This window comes from Bidens hawaiensis, unplaced genomic scaffold, assembly GCF_021521415.1.
Source record: "Bidens hawaiensis isolate Kalapana, Puna unplaced genomic scaffold, B.hawaiensis_p1.1 tig00002442_1, whole genome shotgun sequence".
NCBI lineage: Eukaryota > Viridiplantae > Streptophyta > Magnoliopsida > Asterales > Asteraceae > Bidens > Bidens hawaiensis.
Genome location: NW_027491135.1, coordinates 424,228 through 443,338, shown reverse-complemented (window position 1 = coordinate 443,338; position 19,111 = coordinate 424,228). Strand labels below are relative to the sequence as shown.

The following is a 19,111-nucleotide window of genomic DNA, read 5'->3' as shown; positions in this document are numbered from 1 at the left end:
TTGGTGCAAGATGTCAGTAGTTCAGTGTCAAGTGTCTGTAATCGTGTTAGTTAGAATTATGTTTTGTATGTAAGCGAAGTTTCTAACAAGTTCGCTGATATGGGCGAACTTGTAAGACAAGCGAAGTTAGGGACAACTTCGCCTGAACATGCCAGGCGAAGTTGTCATGTCTATATAAGCTGTTTAGGTTACGGATTAAAAAGAGAGGCTAACGAATTCAGTTCATTATTCAGAGAACGAGTTAGAGAGAGTCTGTATTTGGTGATCTTTGTATCACGTGTTTACGGTTGCAATATAACGTGTTTGTGTTTATTGTAACGTGTTTAATCGTTTTGTCTTCTACGCTCGTAACGTCTTACGTAGGGATTCCGCACCTACGTAGAACGCGATATCTCGTGTAGATCCGGCTGGGAACCTACAATAACGTTATACGTTATTAAAGTGGCAAGGTGGCAAAGTGGTAGGCGTAAATAAGAGGCTAAGTGGTAATGTAAGCAGGTTAGATAGTGGACTACGTGTCTGCGGATACGTATATGATGCATGTAGTGGTCGTATGATTAGTTGCTTGATTAACTAGAACTCACTCAGCGCAGCAGACTTTTAGTATGCACGCAGGTGATCAGATCAAAGAACTAACATGAGGATGGCACATGGCATGGATTGAACGGCTGGCATCTTAAGATGGAAGAAAAGATGTTTTAAATATAATGATTTGTTTCATAGTATCAAAGAAGAGATTGAATGTTTTGTAACGAATGCTTCAAGTAAACGTTTCCGCGAAAGTTTTAATTAACTCTGATTGCAAGAACTGTGTTTATGAGTAAATCCGACGCTAAAGTAGGGCTACCGGTTCGGGGCCTTACACAATAGTTCGGTTTCGGTTCGGTCCTTGACTCGGAATAAAACCGAGGATGGTTGCAAAATATCCAATACCATAGAGCTCATTAAAATAAACTTAAAAATAATAACACTCAAATCTTTCATATAATATGTTAACAATAAAGTACAAAAACAAAAGTTCGGCTTTGGTTGGCTCTTGACTCGGGATGAAACCGAAAATGGTGGCCACATACCCAATACCAATGAACTATTAAAAATGATTTGGAAAAAAAAATAAGGAATAAACAATATTAATAAGCATAAACAAAATTAAAGCACAAATTAAAGTGTTTATCAAGGACTATAATAGTCCTCCACGAAGCATTGCCTTGTAGCACGACACTTCAACCGACCGTGACCGGAGAAGTGAAAGTCGAAGGAAACAAGGGGTGTTTATTATATATATGTATGTATATATATATATATGTTGAAACATCAAACTTTAATTACCAAGAATTAGTTAGAAACAAAGATTAGTATTAGCTTGACCTTGAGAAGTCGAATTATCAAGAACTTGAAGAAAGAATACTTACATCTAGATTGGGGAGAGTTTGAGGAGAATGAGCAAACCCAAATGGGATGCTTTGTCCTTGTTTATATAGGTAAAGATTGAAGGGTTAGTCATAAGGTTGCTTTTAAGATTTGCATGCAAATGGGTATGTTTAAAATAGTCAAACAATGCACAAAACATCCAAAAACGAGCTAGGAAACATGCAGGTGAGGCTAGGCGTTGTGCAGCCACTAAGAGAGTTGTGGTGGCGCGGCGCGTTGCCCCTAGGGGGGGTGGGGGTTGTTCCAGCTTTTGATATTTTACGATTCTAGTCCCCCAAAGTTCATTTTAAGTCGTTTTTATCCATAAAAAGGTGTTTTAACGTACCGAAATGGATGTTTTCTTGACCCGACATTTGTGAAATATAAACCCAAAATTTTATTATTAATAACGGCGGATCTGAAAGATCAAAACGGGTCGGGGTTTTGAAATAAATACAAAATAAACCGAAAATGACAAATGTTACAATTAGCCTTGAATAGATGTTATTAAAATTAGAGTTTAACAACATTAAAAGATTACTTTCAACCCAAATTATGCTATGTTAATTTGTGGTTTGTAACGTAGTTTATTATATGATGTCTCAAGAGCATTTATGAGAATTTATTTTTCATTTTATGGCTTCACATGGATCTTTTAACGCCATTAATAATATTTTAATATATTGCTTGTTATGAAGACAGTTTATTACATGATATTTTCAGACTTTTTAAGACAATTTTGATTTAATGGTTTGATATATATTACCAATGTGAATTTATGGATCATTATTGTTTTGGTGTTAAATAGTTTAAGTGTTATTTGTATTTTTCGTGAACTATCAGTAAGAGCGCATGATTCATTCTTATAATGGATAAGAGTTGCTTATTTGAATTATATGGCTACCAGATAATAACATGACACATAAGAAATTTAAAGGAAATTCGTGTTCTTAAAACGCCTACTTATTTAAAAAAAATTAAGATCAAGGCATGACACTCGAAATGTGAGACTCCCTAATGCTCATTATAAGCATATGCAAGCTTATAAGATTTTAAACTGATAAATCTTAATGACTCAATCATATAATTATTTATTTATATAATGTGATGAGAAGTTTATTAATATAAAAAAAAGTTTCAATAAAACCATTTTCGTTGTCAAACCTTAAATCTGCTCTTGAAATAGTAAGATTGTTGATGTATAATAATTTATCCATTTTTTATTTATATAATATAATGTGATGAGAAGTTTATTAATATAAAAAAAGTTTCAATAAAACCATTTCCATTGTCAAACCTTAAATCTGCTCTTGAAATAGCAAGATTGTTGATGTATAATAATTTATCCATTTTTTCGGCACTAAAATATCTCCAGATAAGAGTAATATCGGCAATTATATCATAATAAATAACAACAAATATTTATATTTTCTATCTAGAGATAAATATAGCCTTAAAGAAAAAAACACAGGACGACATAACAAGTCCATGTTAATCAAGACACACTCCATGTTGAAAGTACAAGAGAAAATGACAAAATACATGATTGTGAAGCTAAACATGGCCATGTTTAACCAAAACACACCCCATGTAGAAAGTACAAGAGAAAAAGACAAATTTGGACTCTTCTGGAAGTCATCACGGTCGTGCCCAAGTCACCACGGCCGTGTTCCCCTTTGTTGTACGATCTGACAACAAACATTAATTACAACATGATAAAAACGTCACCATGGCCGTGTTTTGCTAAACACGATCATGTTTTGGTGACCTGATCAAACTATAAATTGAATGCTCATATTCCACATTCAATAGACCTTACACGCCATTAAACTCATTTCACTCACCTCCTTCACCACCATTATTAAAGGAATTATCTCATCCATCCAACCCTTGAAGATTAAGGAAATTAAACATCTTGGAAGAAGTTATTAGCATCAAAGATTAATCATTCAAATTGGTTAGATTTTTTTAATTTTATCATGTTTTTATCTTTTACTTTGATGGATAACATTATGTTTACTTTTGGCTAAAATTTCATAGTATCATCTTGGTTTATAATGAATCTTAATTGAAGTTAAATAATATTGGTTCAACATGTGATTGGTTTTTAATAAGTAAACGTTATGTTGCAGTTATCACTTGATGATGAATGTTAAAATACTCTTAAAAAATATCCCAAGTGCCGAGCTAGATGATAAGCCGAGAAATTGCTAGTCTTATGAGGACTTGTATTACTTTAAAATAGACACCAAGTTTCGAGCTTGACGATAAGCCGAGGAATTGTCACTCTTATAAGGGCTTGGTTGATAAATTAAATAACTTTGTAACAGACACCAAGTACCAAGCTTGATGATAAGATGGGGAACTGTCATTCTTAAATGGCTTGGTTGAGGAAAAACATAAATCCTAATATGAACATGGACCAAATGAAGTATTCGTAGTAATTGATCATCTTAAAATGGGAAAAGATTGGCAATGTTGTGAAAACGGATTGTCGATGTCCTTCCACTAAAATCGGTTAACTACTTGTCAAGTGAGTGCGCAACATGACCTATTTTAAACAACTCTTTGGTTGTTATTACATGAGTTCTATAATTATCCAAGAGTTATGCATACTTCTTTCTTTAATTATTCTGAAATAACTTGACCTAGGAATAAGGTGTTATTCCCAAATTTAATCACCCGTATTGCAATGTATACAACTTTTCCAGCAAATTGGAATCCCATCTGCCAACACCACCAAAAAAATAGAATACTAATAAATAAAAAGTTATAAATCTCATATAAATATATATATATATATATTATAATACATATAGGAAGGGCAGAATGGTCATTTGACCAAAACTCTTAAAATCAAGAGTTTTAGAACCTATTTTGCACAAGGTACAACTCATAAAGCTTCAATATATGCATATGCTATAGGATCCATCATGTATGCCATGATATGCACTCGACCGGACGTGTCATGCGCTTTGAGCATGACAAGTAGATAGCAACAAAATCCGGGAACAAGCCATTGGATGGCGGTTAAGAGCATATTAAAATACCTTAAGAGGACTAAGGATATGTTTCTAATATATGGCTCTGGTGAGGAGGAACTCGTTGTAAAGGATTACACTGATACGAGTTTCCAAACTGATCGAGATGATTCTCGATCACAATCGGGATATGTTTTCGTTCTAAATGGTGTGGTTGTCTCTTGGAATAGTGCAAAACAAGATGTGGTAGCATTGTCCACCACTGAATCTGAATACATCGCCGCCTCATTGGCAGCTCAAGAAGCTGCATTTTCTCTTTTATGAAAAGATCTCAACAAGGGATCATATTGATTAAAAGGTAGGTTAATAGCAGGTATTGACTTTGCATGAATTTCATTGATTTGGTGACACTTATTGCATTATGATGTTCCATATCTCATCTCAAAGCTTATTTGGCTTTCTCTAGATCACCCCAATTTGACTTCAACCCCCTGATATTTGGCCAAAATATCTTATGACAGAACATTAAAATTTCATAATGAATTTCTTTTTTCAAAACATTTCAAACATTTGAGGTTGAACGTTGGACTTACATGCCACGCAGTTCGGTCTTAGATGCCTTCCATTCAAGGTGTTTAGGACTTATAATTATGCCCCACCTCCGTAGTTATAGTTTAAACCCTCATGTTTGATTTTATTTAAAACTTCTGAACATTTATCAACTTTTGGTTGATTTATAATCAATTTGCACAAATTAGTTCTTTGTCATATTCATAATAAGATTTATTTTGAGTGAACAAACACCAACAGGCTCGTGTATGACTAGATAATCACTTTTCTGCCTATCATTCGGAGAGATGTATCTTGAAACATGCACATTTCAACAATGTATCTCCACATTAAGTTTAGCATATTTATTATGTTTGTATCACCTTAGTGTTTACACATCATGGAAAGCAACCATACTTATTAATGCCTGCACTAATAGTCTTTTTAGCATATTAATTCCATACGATTGGCATAAATAATCAATCTTTTATCATTTCCCATATGTTGGATCAATTTTCATTGAAAACCTTTTAATCTTCTATAAAGCTTTGAACTGAATAATCTTATCATTTCTCAACACCATTAAGTTGCTCAGCTTGCCAAAAATGATTTTCTTTGAAAATTTTATTGTAAAATATTCATTTGAGCACACCAGTTTGATTTTCAAAGCACATTTTTTTTTTTTTTTTGACACAAGCATTCAATAACATATTCAAGAATAATCAATAATGAATGGCATGCATTAACACAATCAGACTAACATAATGTTCAAATCAAGATTAATTATGCAAAGTCTAACAATATGTTTAGCTTCTGGAGTAACTTACCACGGTACTAAGCGAGATAGTTCGTTAAAATGATTTGTATATCCTACATGGTCAGCACCCTTCATTTCCAAATTTCACAATTCATGTTCCAGCCTTTAAATCTCACTTTTCGGGCAAAAATACTCTAGCATTAGGGTTTTAAGTTCGGTCCATGACATACGTTTTATAGCATCTTGTCCCCTTATTTGAACCACTGAGTTCCACCACATCAAAGCATGGTCCAGAAACATACTAGTAGCGAATTTTACTATACGGTTTGTTGGACAGTCACTAATATTAATTACGGACTCGGTCTTTTCAATCCATTTGACCAATCCGTTAGGTCCCTCAATACCTTTGAATTCAATCGGTTTACACGATGTGAACAGTTTATACGCATAATCCAGACGTGGGGGTTCGGGATTATTACGATCATTACCGGTATTTGGTTGAATGTTATTATTAGCAGTTGTGTTAATTAACCGGTATGGGGTTTGGATTCGTGACATTATTGGGGTTCAAAACGGTTTCAGGGTTTCCAACAACATTAACAGTCGGGCGAGTATTATTAGTGTTTATAACATTATCAGTAGTCACCGGGGTAGTAACACCCGGGGCTACATTAGTATCTGGAGGAGGTATATTAACAGTGGCCGTAGTGGTGCTCGTAGGTTCATTAACAGTATTGTTGGCACGTATGCCTGCAGTGACTTGTGCTACAATTGTCGGTATCACTGCTTGTAATTGACGAGCAATCATTGCGGTTACTTCCGCCTCAGATAAAGGGTTTGCTTTCTTTGGTGCTATTCTATAGAATAATCAATTATATAATAATAAATATCGTTCCACCATAATATGCACGATATCACGATATTACAATTCACAAACACACAACTATGCCTGAAAACACGTTTGTATTAATCATAATCATTACTGTACATATGCATCCAAAATTAGCGCATAGGCTTAACCTGCTATAGGCCAGCGCTTGTATATGCGTAACAAAATTTGTCACTATGTGACATATAGACTTAACCCGATAAGGGCCAGTGCTTGTAATAGTGCTAAACCGTAAACAGTTCCCAAGTCAGCCAAACATGTTGTTACAAAATTGTTGCATGGGAAGTCAAAAGACTATGTACAACCAACTATACTGTTATATTCTATTTATCCATACGTATAAGATAAACCAACCAACCAAGAACAGCTATCACAGCTGCCATGATCGCCCTATCGATCCAAGGATGAGATTCGTACTGCTCCATTCGCCATCGGTTGCCAGCATTCATTCTCCTCACATCCCTCATATTCTGGTGTAGGTACCAAACATCTTCCTATGTTTCTTGTCTGAATTGATTAAGGTTATTTATCGAGTGTGATTGTTCTACGATCTGATCAGTCGCTAAACCCAACCATGCGTAATCAGACATAAGAGGTTGCTCCGGTATCGGTGCGGGTAGATCCCAGGTAGGAATAGTTATCTCAGTGGCCTGGACACGTGATGTTTCTCCCCTATGGTACGTAGATCGAGGTGGGGGATAGGTGTGCTCAGGTGGGCGCACTAAAATACGAGCGGTCTGACGGTTACTAATAGTGGGTGGGGGTACTGGTGTTTGCTGTACAGGTGGAGTAGGGGATCTGGATGCTCTAATCGGTGAATGATAAGCACTAGTCGCTCCAGCCTCTAGCCTAGGTGTTTCCCTAGGAGGGTAACTATCGCACCTGTAGCCAGATAAATCAGGCTGGTCGGTCGGCACCTCATGTGGCACTACAGCGTCCTCTAAGCTCTCACTCATCTCCTCCTCCGGTTCCTCCCCAGTTTCCTCTTCTTGGTCCTCCTCTTCTTCAGGTAAAGCTGGTACCGCAATAGATAAACGATCAGCAGATCTCGACATGTTCCTGCACAATGGTTAGTAATAAGAATAATATTTCTCAATAGTATTAACCATAATCAAATACATGCAGGTATTTATACACATAAGCACAGATACTCGTGTATATACATACATAATTATTTAATATTATTTTTTTATACACATATGTTGCTGATTTTACCTATTAGATTCTTCAACGACTTTTTCTCAAATTCCCTCGTACCAGCAAGTCCGTTATTACGTTCCGGACCATAATAACCCACTTGCCCATTCGAGTTCATCATGAGAATCGTCAGTATATATTATTTAATATTATTTTATTCCCAGAGCTAATCGAGCCTACGGTTATATTAGGGTATCCTAGGGAAATCCTAATTCATTATAACTAATGGCTCTGATACTAATTTACAAACTTAGTGAAAATCACATAGCGAGGTCACTATGTATTTGCATCTATTCAAAGCTATTCAACTTTGCTTCTAACACCAAGCACGTAAGCAATTCATTCCAACTTCGACATACCTGAAAAGCATGTTAAAACGGGTCAACTAAGTCTAGTTGGTGAGTTTCAAGTTTCACGAGCACGAACAAAATCAATAAACGAGTTCGTAAAGTTCATAGTATGTATGTATATAAGTATGTGTATGATGTATTATACTAAGCCACAAATGAAACCGAAACAAGCTAAAACGCATGGCCACCCTTTCCCATGTACCCCCGTTGGCATTTAACAGCCACTTTGCCCCAAGTATGTACTATGTCTAACACCACATAGCAGAATGTAATAAGTATAAATGATAATGTGCAACTGGGTTAACACGTTCCGGCATACCCCTCCGGCCCTGTCAGTTGGGTTTGTCAAACCGATAGTACTATCCACACGTCACCGGCACGAAATTAATCACTTGTGTTTATGGGGACTTTCAAGTGTTAGTACTTAGATAATTCACATTATCACAAGTTTTCAAGTATATACGTATATGTAAACATGCTTCCCACCCCAAAAGTTCATAAAACAGTTTAGAAAGTGGGGTCATGAAACTCACCTTGTCGTAGTTTGAGTGGGTAATACGTGGCAGTAAGTAATATGCATCGATTGTAGCTTGAATCCTATAACCGGTATCGTACTGTTAATACTAGTACAGTGTTTAAGCTAAATCGGGTTGTATAACTAGTCTGGGTATAGCTATTAAGCCCAGAACATGACCATAGTCTTAGATTATGAAGTTGTACACTATGAAATGTTCAAAATCAGACTTGGCTCAGTTTCACCGTTTTCCGAGCCTAGCCAAGTTGATCGTTTATGCGTTTCGGGATTAGGTAAGTTCACACAAACTTAAGTAAATATATTGATTGAATAAATGATTTGATTTATGAAAGAATTTTGAAGTTTCGGTATCTGGTTTGATCGCAGGGTTCCTTTCCTTTTTCACACGGGTTTAATAATACAAAACCCGCACAATCCACCCGAATTGTCCGGAATTCTCGTAGAAAGTTCGTTTTTATCAAATTCATCCAAAAATACGATATTTGAGCACTTTTGACATTTTGATATACCAGTCAGTCCGTTAAATACAAAACTGTCAGTTTCGTTAACAATTATAGTTTAAATCTTTGATTAATCATAACTAATTATGTACTAATATATAAATTACAGCAATTTTTGAAAAAAATAAAATAAAATTTGGAGAATTTTATAAAAATATTTTCAGAAATTTTATGATTAGTTATCTATTTATAAAAATTCATTTAATGTGTTATAATTAATTAATAAATAGCCCGTTTATACCAAACGACATCCGAAAAATCCGATAATTTTTCCAAGGGTTTCAATATCATCACATAGCCCCTGAAAAATCTCTAGAATCTAACTCTTTGGCCAAAATGTCTTTTTGCGCGTTTTTTGGCTATTAAAACTCGATATAAACAACCTTGATCAAACCATACTTATACATGTCCAATTGTCCCCAAATTTACCCGTGACCTTACCATCACAGTTCATTTTCCCAAACCAAGTTTCATAATTTTTCAAGAGGTTTAGATATTTTTCCAAAATAAACGCCCATAAACGGCAATAAATTCACCAAATATTCTCCGTTTATCGAAAAATTACCAAATTTGAACAGGGACTCATTTACACGATCCCTAATGTCCCTGAAAAATTTCACAAGCTAAAAACAAGCTCGTCACAACCTAGTACTAAACAACCCCTAAACGAGTTAACAAGTAATACCTTGTCGGTTTTCGGTAGATTTTGATGTTTTTAACAACTCTCCAGGTCTTGGGTCACAAACAAAGCGTATATACATATCATATAACATCACACCAAGCATAAATCATCCATACAACAGCCTTCTTAATTAGGGTTTCGGTTTTGGTTTCAAACCGAACTTTCGAACCGTAAAAACGACATATTCATGTTCTAATCCGCGTTTTTGGCCAAAAATCTATATGATTCTGCATTGTAAACATGTTTAACATTAAAACATGATTTTAGTTGATTTTTATGGTTTTTGAATGGTTAAACATGTTTAAAAGTAATCAAAACATGCTTATTTATGTTTAAATAGGATTAAACAAGTATAAAATCATCAAAATCTTAATCTTTTACCTTAGGTTTTGGATATAGAAGGAGAAGATCAGCTGGCCAGAGTTATTACAAGTCTTAGTTGTGAAAACAACTTTACAAAATATCTAATATTAAAGATATACCAAAAGGGAGGAATTCCCCATGTTTGCGGCCGCCATGAATAATGGGCCCTTTGGGCCTCTTTTTGGCCCAATCCTGTCTCGTTTTGCATGCCAAGGGTTCGGTCTCGGTCCAAAATATTATTCGGGTCCATTTTTTCGCAAGAAAAATAATTTGGGTGCTAGAAATAGCACGAAAACGAGTGTTTTTCAGCCTATTTTTGTAAAATAAGAAAAATGTACTGACTCGTTGTAAAAATCCAAAGTATTTTCATGGATTGCTTAGAACATGTTATATAAGTGTTTTATAAATCTTTTTCGGCTTGAAGAATGCTACAATGCTCATTTTGATGTTAACGATTGCGTTTAAACTTATAGCGTATCAATAAACGAAACCTTTTTCGTTTTAGTGGTTTTAAACGTACTGGGGCCTAAATATCAATATGTTAGCCACTATAATATATATAACTCGTTTATGACCCCTCAGTATATATACGGGCCATAATCGGTATCGGTCGGTTACTCGTTTAAGCACTACGAATTAACCGATTTATCGTTTACTCGCTACGTAATGAATAAGGTATACCTCGTTTTGTCACGAATGTCACATTGGGCCTGAGTCCACTTGGGCCTAAGTGATTTAATGGGTGGTTGGGCCTGACTTAACTAGATCCATAAACCTTAAGCCCATAACCCATCTAAACCAGCAAGCCCAACTTAGAAATATGTTGGTTAACTTAAATACCAACTTAATCCAGAGAATGGTTAATTAACAAGTGTATATATATATATATATATATATATATATATATATATATAATAGTTAGCCGATCCCTGTTAAGGAAAGGAATTACGATTAACGGCGAACGCAACAGGATCCAGGTGAGTTTCTAGCCCCATTTCCTTGTTATGTTTTCGGGGCTGTGTGCATACTCGATGTGATAGTTAATACACTTACCTTAAATGGTAAGTGTATGCCATGTATGATTTATGTTATAGATATTATGTTATGATTGTGAATGAAAGCTTGTCGGTACGTGAACGATCTTCGGATATTGCACGTATCGACAAGGGAGGTACGCATAAGAAATATGAATGTGTATGATATATATGTGTATAACATATGAGTATGTAATAATGATTAAAGGAAGTATATATATGTTACAGGTATGAAAAGACAGTATGTACGAAGATGAAGAAGAAAGGGATCAGACCCTAATAATATCTGAGATATAGAAGAAAGGGATCAGACCCTAATAATATCTGAGATAGACAAAGGAAAGAGGGATCAGACCCTAATAATATCTGAGATAGAAAAGAAAAGTGATCAGACCCTAATAATATCTGAGATAGAATGGACAATAAGCATAAAGTATGAAAGTAATAAAGTATGTACATATGTATTAAAGTATGAAATGAAAGTAAATTAGTAAAATAACTATTATGTATCTTCGGTTGCATGATTGAAGGTAAGGGTATGTATTGTATGATGTATGATTAACTAGAACTCACTCAGCGTAGTTGACTTTTAGTATGCACGCAGGTGAGTAGGATGAGACAACTCTCTTGAGGGGAACACGTGGCATTGAATAAGAGGCTGGCATCGGAAGACGTTTATGTTTAATATTATGATTATTTTGACAGGCAAGGTGTTTATTTTAACACAAGTTATGGATTAATGTAATGTTTATGAAAGTTTTCATATTTCGCGTATGTTTTTATTAACTCTGATGAATTGAACTACGTTAATGAGTAAATCCAACGTCCAAATGAGACGCACCGGTAACGGGGCCTTACAAGTAGTTTTCCCTCCTTAAAGAGGTTTCGTCCCCGAAACTTAACTATTACATGAACAGATTAGGGTAAAACTTGCGCATCTCATCCTCGACTTCCCATGTGGCATCCAATCCCTTGCGGTGCTTCCATATCACCTTCACTAAAGGTATAATCTTATGACGAAGTTTCTTCTCCTTGCGGTCGACTATCTTTATCTGTTGCTCAATGTAGTTCAACTGTTCATCAACCTCAATGTCCATCAATGGCACGTGCGACGTGTCATCAGCCATACACTTTCACAGATGAGAAACATGGAAGGTTGAATGAATTCCTTCTAACTCATTAGGTAAATCCAGTATAAGCCACCTCACCAACGCGATCTATAATCTTAAACGGTCCAATATACCTTGGACTCAACTTTCCCTTCTTTCTAATGTGAATGATCCCCTTCCAAGGCGAGACCTTGAGCATCACATTGTCACCAACATTAAACTCGATCGTTCGTCACTGCTTATAAGCATACGACATCTATCTTTCTTGAGCAGCTTTCATTCTTGCTTTAATATGATCGAACTTTGAAGATGTTTCTTGAACCACTTCTAGACTTCCCATCTCTTTCTGGCCAATCTCTCCCCAACACACGAGAGTCCTACATCATCTTCCATAAAGCATCTCAAATGGTGGCATACAAATACTTGAATAGTAACTGTTGTTATAGGAGAACTCTGCCAGATGCAGGTGATCATCCCAACTTCCACCAAAGTCTAAAACATAAGCACGTAGCGTATCCTCAAGGGTCTGGATCGTCCTTTCAGACTTTCCATCGGTTTGGGGATGATACGCCGTACTGATGTTCAATCTCGTTCCCATAGCTTCATGGCACTCCTTCCAAAACCTCGAAGTAAACTGAGTATCTCTATCGGACACGATCAATAACGGTACTCCATGCATAGATACTACCTCTTTAATGAACAAACTTGCTAATGTCTCTGACGAGATGGCCTCTCGTATGGGCAGAAAGTGAGCACTTTTGGTCAAACGGTCCACTATCACCCAAATGGTATCATGGTGTTTAGCTGTACGGGATAGCTTAGTTATGAAAGCCATGGTGATGTATTCTCATTTCTATTCAGGTATCTCTAAAGGCTGCATCTTCCCATAAGGCTTCTGATGTTCTTCCTTGACTTGCAAGCAAGTCAATCACTTACTAACATAATCCACCACATCATTCTTCATTCCTGGCCACCAGTAGTCTCTTTTCAAATCTTGGTACATTTTGTTAGGTCCTGGATGAATCGAGTATCTTGACTTATGAGCTTCATCTAAGATTCAACCTCTAAGATCTCCATGGTGTGGGATCCACATGCGGTCAAATCTCGTCTTAACGCCATAAGTATTTTCCATCAACTCATCTTGTTGGCCGTAAACTCTCTCTTTCTTCACTAACCTTTCATCTACTAACACCTCTGACCGTACTTTAATGATTTCTTCAAAAAGACTTGAATTCATAATCAGCTGGTATGACTTTACTGTAGCAATGACTTCCTCGTTCTTACGACTTAGCGCGTCGGCGACCACGTTAGCTTTTCCAGGATAGTATTTAATGTCACAGTCATAATATTTAATCAACTCCAACCATCTTCTCTGTCTCATGTTTAATTGCTTTTGCTCGAAGAAATACTTTAAACTCTTATGATCTGTGTAAATGGTACACTTTGTACCATACAGATAATGCCTCCATATTTTGAGAGCATGCACTACGGCTGCTAGTTCTAAATCATGCGTCGGATAAGTATTCTCATGGACCTTCAACTGTCTAGACGCGTAAGCTATCACTTTTCCTCTTTGCATCAACACGCAGCCCAGCCCACGATACGAAGCATCAGTACAAACAACCAAATCCTCATCACCATTAGGTAAAGCAAGGATTGGAGCTTGTGTGAGTCTCTTCTTTAATTCTTCAAAAGCTTCTTCTTGGTCATACCGGTCAACGGGTCATACCGGTCAACGGTGCGGCTATCTTGGAGAAACCTTCGATGAATCTCCTATAATAGCCAGCTAACCCTAAGAAGCTTCGTATATCCGTCAGATTCTGTGGAGTCTTCCAATTCGTTATCGCTTCAATCTTAGCTGGGTCCACAGTTATCCCTTCAAGATTTATCACGTGACCTAGGAATTGCACTTCTCTTAACTAGAACACACATTTCGACAACTTAGCATACAATTTCTCTTTCTTCAGAGTCTCCAACACTTCCCTCAGATGTTCTGCATGATCAGACTCGCTTCTAGAATAAATCAATATATCGTCGATGAAGACGATTACCGACTTATCCAACATCGACCGACACACCCTGTTCATCGTGTCCATAAATGTCGCGGGAGCATTCGTTAGACCGAATGACATTACGAGAAACTCGTAGTGTCCATACCGCATCCGAAACGTTTTTTAGGGATATCTGCCTCTTTCACTTTCAGCTGATGATAGCCTGGTCTGAGATCTATCCGAGAGAACCAACTCGAGCCTTGCAATTGGTCAAACATATCATCAATCCTTGGCAAAGGATGCCTATTCTTCTCCGTAAGCTTATTCAACTCACGATAGTCTACGCACATTCTCATACTGCCATCCTTCTTCTTCACAAATAGCACTGGTGCGCCCCACGGGGAAACACTTGGTCTAATAAAACCTTTGTCGTGTAGTTCTTGCAGTTGGGACATTTATTCTTTCATCTCGAATGGCGCTAAATGGTAAGGTGCTTTCGCGACGGGTTGGGCTCCTAATACTAAATCTATCTGAAATTCTATCTCTCGCTCCGGTGGCAACCCCGGAAGATCCTCAGGGAATACTTATGGGTAATCGCGCACTATAGGAACATCTTTCATTTCTTTTATCTCAGCTGTAGCGTTGACAACATACGTCAAGTAGGCACTGCACCCTCTCCTTAACAAACCTTCAGCTTTTATCATCGGAATGACATTAAGCCTTAAACTTTCCTTAATACCATAAACCGTCACTGTACCGCCATCCAAAGACTTAAACATTATCAACTCATTCTTACCTTCTATACGAGCTTTAAGCTCAAACGTCAAATCCACTCCTAAACGACATCCAACTCTCTGAAGTTCAATCATAAAGAGTAGCAAGGAACTCACGTCCTTCTAATTCTACCTTACAATTCTTAACCATTCTCATATTTTAACGAAAACATCGCTAGTGGTCTCTTCCATAAGGTCTCAGGTACACAACTACATTCTTCTTAGTGTCTTCTTTCATATTCGCTACACTATGTAGCCTCATCCCTTCATGCATGTTCACTCAGGATATCTTGACAATCACCCGTCCTTCTTGATCACCTCCGCTTCTTCATCATTCGATTCCTTACTCCCGATCCCAGCAAGTTCCTTTATGGAGCTAACCACTGCAGACATACTACATTTCTTGACTCATTCTAGTTGGCTTATCTCTGTTTCTTTCATGTTGCCTCCACTTGGACTTCCCAGTTCAGGCTGCCTTTGATGCTTCAGAAAACATTGTTGCCATTGTAGTGCGATACAATTTAGCAACTCCATTAATATTTGACTACAAGCTCCAAGTGTGGTCCTTCTTCAATACTTCCTAAAGTTGAAGTCCTACTGCTTTCGTATATCACTTTTTCACCTTCTTCAAAAAGGGTGTCTGGTTGGAACGTATCTTACAACAGCATCCAGTACGACCTCCTTTGTATCGGTCATATATCTTATCTCTAAGGAAATACAAACGTTATCACTCTAGGAATTATTTAGCACATGATTCGTAAGGTAAGTAGTTAATGAAAGTGGCCAAGTGTAATTAACTTTTTACATTACTTCTCAGGTTCTACATACTTCCCTTTGTGATCTCACTTGTGCTAGTTTCTACTTCTCACACAATCATAATATACATATAACCTACATTCTTATCCCTAGCAATTAAGCTAGCATTCATACATTCATTCTCTAGCAATTAAGCTAGCATACATTCTTTATTTAGAAATTAAGCTAACATCATATACTCTTTCACTTTCATTTAACATGCATATACATATATTTCTAAATCTTTACATGGATTTAATCATGCAACTTACCATTACCGAGCTTGCTTGAGAGACACATGGCTTTCTTGAACTAGCATCTTCTTTCTTTTCTTACTTAAATCCCATTCTCTGCTCGAGTCTAAGCATATAGGATGCTTAAATCTCTCGAACTTTGCTCTGATACCAACTTGTAAGGCCCCGTTACCGGTGCCTCACAGTTAGACGTTGGATTTACTCATAAATACAGTTCTAAATATCAGAGTTAATTAAAACTTTGTGCGAAATATAAAACTTTCAATAACATAACAATAATAAACCATAACTTGTCTTAAAACATTCTTGTCTATCAAATTTAAACAATAAGTATAAAACATCATCAGTCTTCAGATGCCAGACTCTTATTCTTCTAACATGTGTCCCCGCTCAAGCCAGTTGTCTCATTCTACTCACCTGCGTGCATACTAAAAGTCAGCTACGCTGAGTGAGTTCTAGTTAATCATATATCATATAATACATACTCTTACCTTCAATCATGCATCCCAAGATACATAATGATTACTTTACTAACTTACTTTCATTACATAATTTCATACATACGTTCATACTTTATTACTTTCATACTATATAATTACTGTTCATTCTATCTCAGATATTATTAGGGTCTGATCCCTCTTTCCTTTGTCTATCTCAGATATTATTAGGGTCTAATCCCTCTTTCCTTTGTCTATCTCAGATATTATTAGGGTCTGATCCATTTCTTGTCTATCTCAGATATTATTAGGGTATGATCCCTTTTTACTTCTCTATCTCAGATATTATTAGGGTCTGATCCCTTTCTTCTCTATCTCAGATATTATTAGGGTCTGATCCCTTACTTCTTCATTTTCGAGCATACTATCTTTACATACCCGTAACATACATATACTTTCTTTAATCATTCATGCATATTCATATTTTGCACATATATCAATCATACACATTCAACTATCATACACATACCTCCCTTGTCAGTACGTGCAATATCTGAAGATCGTTCACATACCGACAAGCTTTCATTCACATTCAAGATATACATAAATAACATATAGATCATACATCGCATACACTTACCATTTAAGGTAAGTCTATTAACTATCACATCGAGTATTCACACAACCCCGAAAACATAACAAGGAAATGGGGCTAGAAACTCACATGGATCCTGTTGCGTTCACCATTAATCGTAATTCCTTTCTTTAACTCGGCTCAGCTAACTGTTAAATTTATATATACTTGTTAATTAATCATTCTCTTGATTAAGTTGGTATTAAGTTAACCAACATATTTCTAAGTTGGGCTTGCTGGTTTAGATGGGTTATGGGCTTAAGGTTTATGGATCTAGTTAAGTCAGTCCCAACCGCCCATTAAAGCACTTAGGCCCAATTGGACTCAGGCCCAAGACCCAACAAAGAACCGATCAGCCGAGAACCCTTTGGTAGAGAACTCGTGACCGAGAACCTGTGGTTTGAACGAGAACTCATGTCCTTGACCGAGAACACGGGGTTGCCGAGAACACATGGTCACCGAGAACCTACTTTGGCCAAGAACTATGGTCAGACCGAGATCTCATCCTGGCCGAGAACTCAAGGAGGCCGAAATCTCAGGTCTGATACCTCCAGTTCATATTTTTCTTATCTATTAACCATTTTAGGCTCAATAACGGTTAACGGTCCATGATTTCTCTTTTAATCACTTAAACCCCAATCCTCCTTAACCTTTTTACGTTCATTATCAACCCGTTAACCTTACGGCTTTAAGATCTACTTATCTTCCCTCCTTATTATTTATTTATTAACCCAAGTAAACTTTTCCCTTATACGAAATAATATATAAAATATTATTTTTTGAAATTTTCGGATGTTACATTTTTTCCAAACATACTTTGTTGGAAACTTTGCGTATGTGAGAGTTTTTGCAAGGCCATGGTTCTTATTACACTCAAATCAACCGGTAACATCGAAGAAGCATTAGTTGTCTTGTTTAAAATATCTTCAATATCTTCGTTAGCACCATATATTACCTGTTGCTCACCGGGTAAATGAAAAGAAAGTCTCATAACAGACGGAATCCTATAATGCACATCAAATAAAAATATCCTCCATGTTGCCTCGTATGCAGAGACATATCTACAATCATAAAACGCTTTGATTTCATCTAAATTAGGATCTGGGTTATCACTACTGATATTTTGTACAAGAGAAATTGTTGCTCGGTCTGGACCCTTATTAATGTATATGAACAAATACTTTATCGATCCATCTTGATTACACCACTCAACGTTAATATGTGCTTGAAATTGTTTTAATAGAGTCTTGTTGTATGGAACAATAGTTCTGTTATCCATCATTATATCTGACTTAACAACATATTGCCCGTTATCTCTTCTTTTGTAAACCGGAAAACCTTGCGAATCAACAGCTGTCTCATCATTAAACATTTTAAGGAAACTTTTGGAACATTTTTTGTTTACCATGCAGGTGCACTTCGGATTAGCATCACCACACGGACCGTGAATCATATGATCAGATACAAGCTTGTATAGGTCTGGATCACTGTCTTTGTTTGGAATCTCAGCATAAATAAATTTATCTACATCTTGTGGATTATGAATCTTGCAACCTGGATGCATAAATATGCAAATATGAGCATGCAGTAGCCCCATTTTTTGAAACTCTATAGTGTAAACAACTGCAACATGCATAATAAAAGTAAATATTACTCAACTTTTAATAGTTAAACAAATAATCTGTTTATTTAAAATGATTTTTAAGTCTATACAAAGTAAAATATTCAAGTAGATCATGTTTATAATTTTATACTTATCAAATTAAATAAAATTAACTGCTTGAACCTTTCCAAACAAAGACTTATCCTTCACCAATTTAATCATTGCATCAAGTTGGACCTTAAAAAGCCGACATAAAATATCAGGTCTA

General features: G+C 36.3%; 1 protein-coding gene across 1 annotated transcript in view; it reads right to left on the bottom strand.

Moving 5' to 3' along the window:
• Positions 1-18,837, bottom strand: part of LOC143619450 (uncharacterized) — a 49,420-nt gene extending 30,583 nt beyond the window's left edge. The window contains exon 1 of the mRNA XM_077091380.1: positions 18,057-18,837. Within this exon, the coding sequence (XP_076947495.1) occupies positions 18,057-18,837 (781 nt within the window). The remainder of the gene's footprint in view (positions 1-18,056) is intronic.
• Between the last annotated feature and the right edge of the window lie 274 nt (positions 18,838-19,111).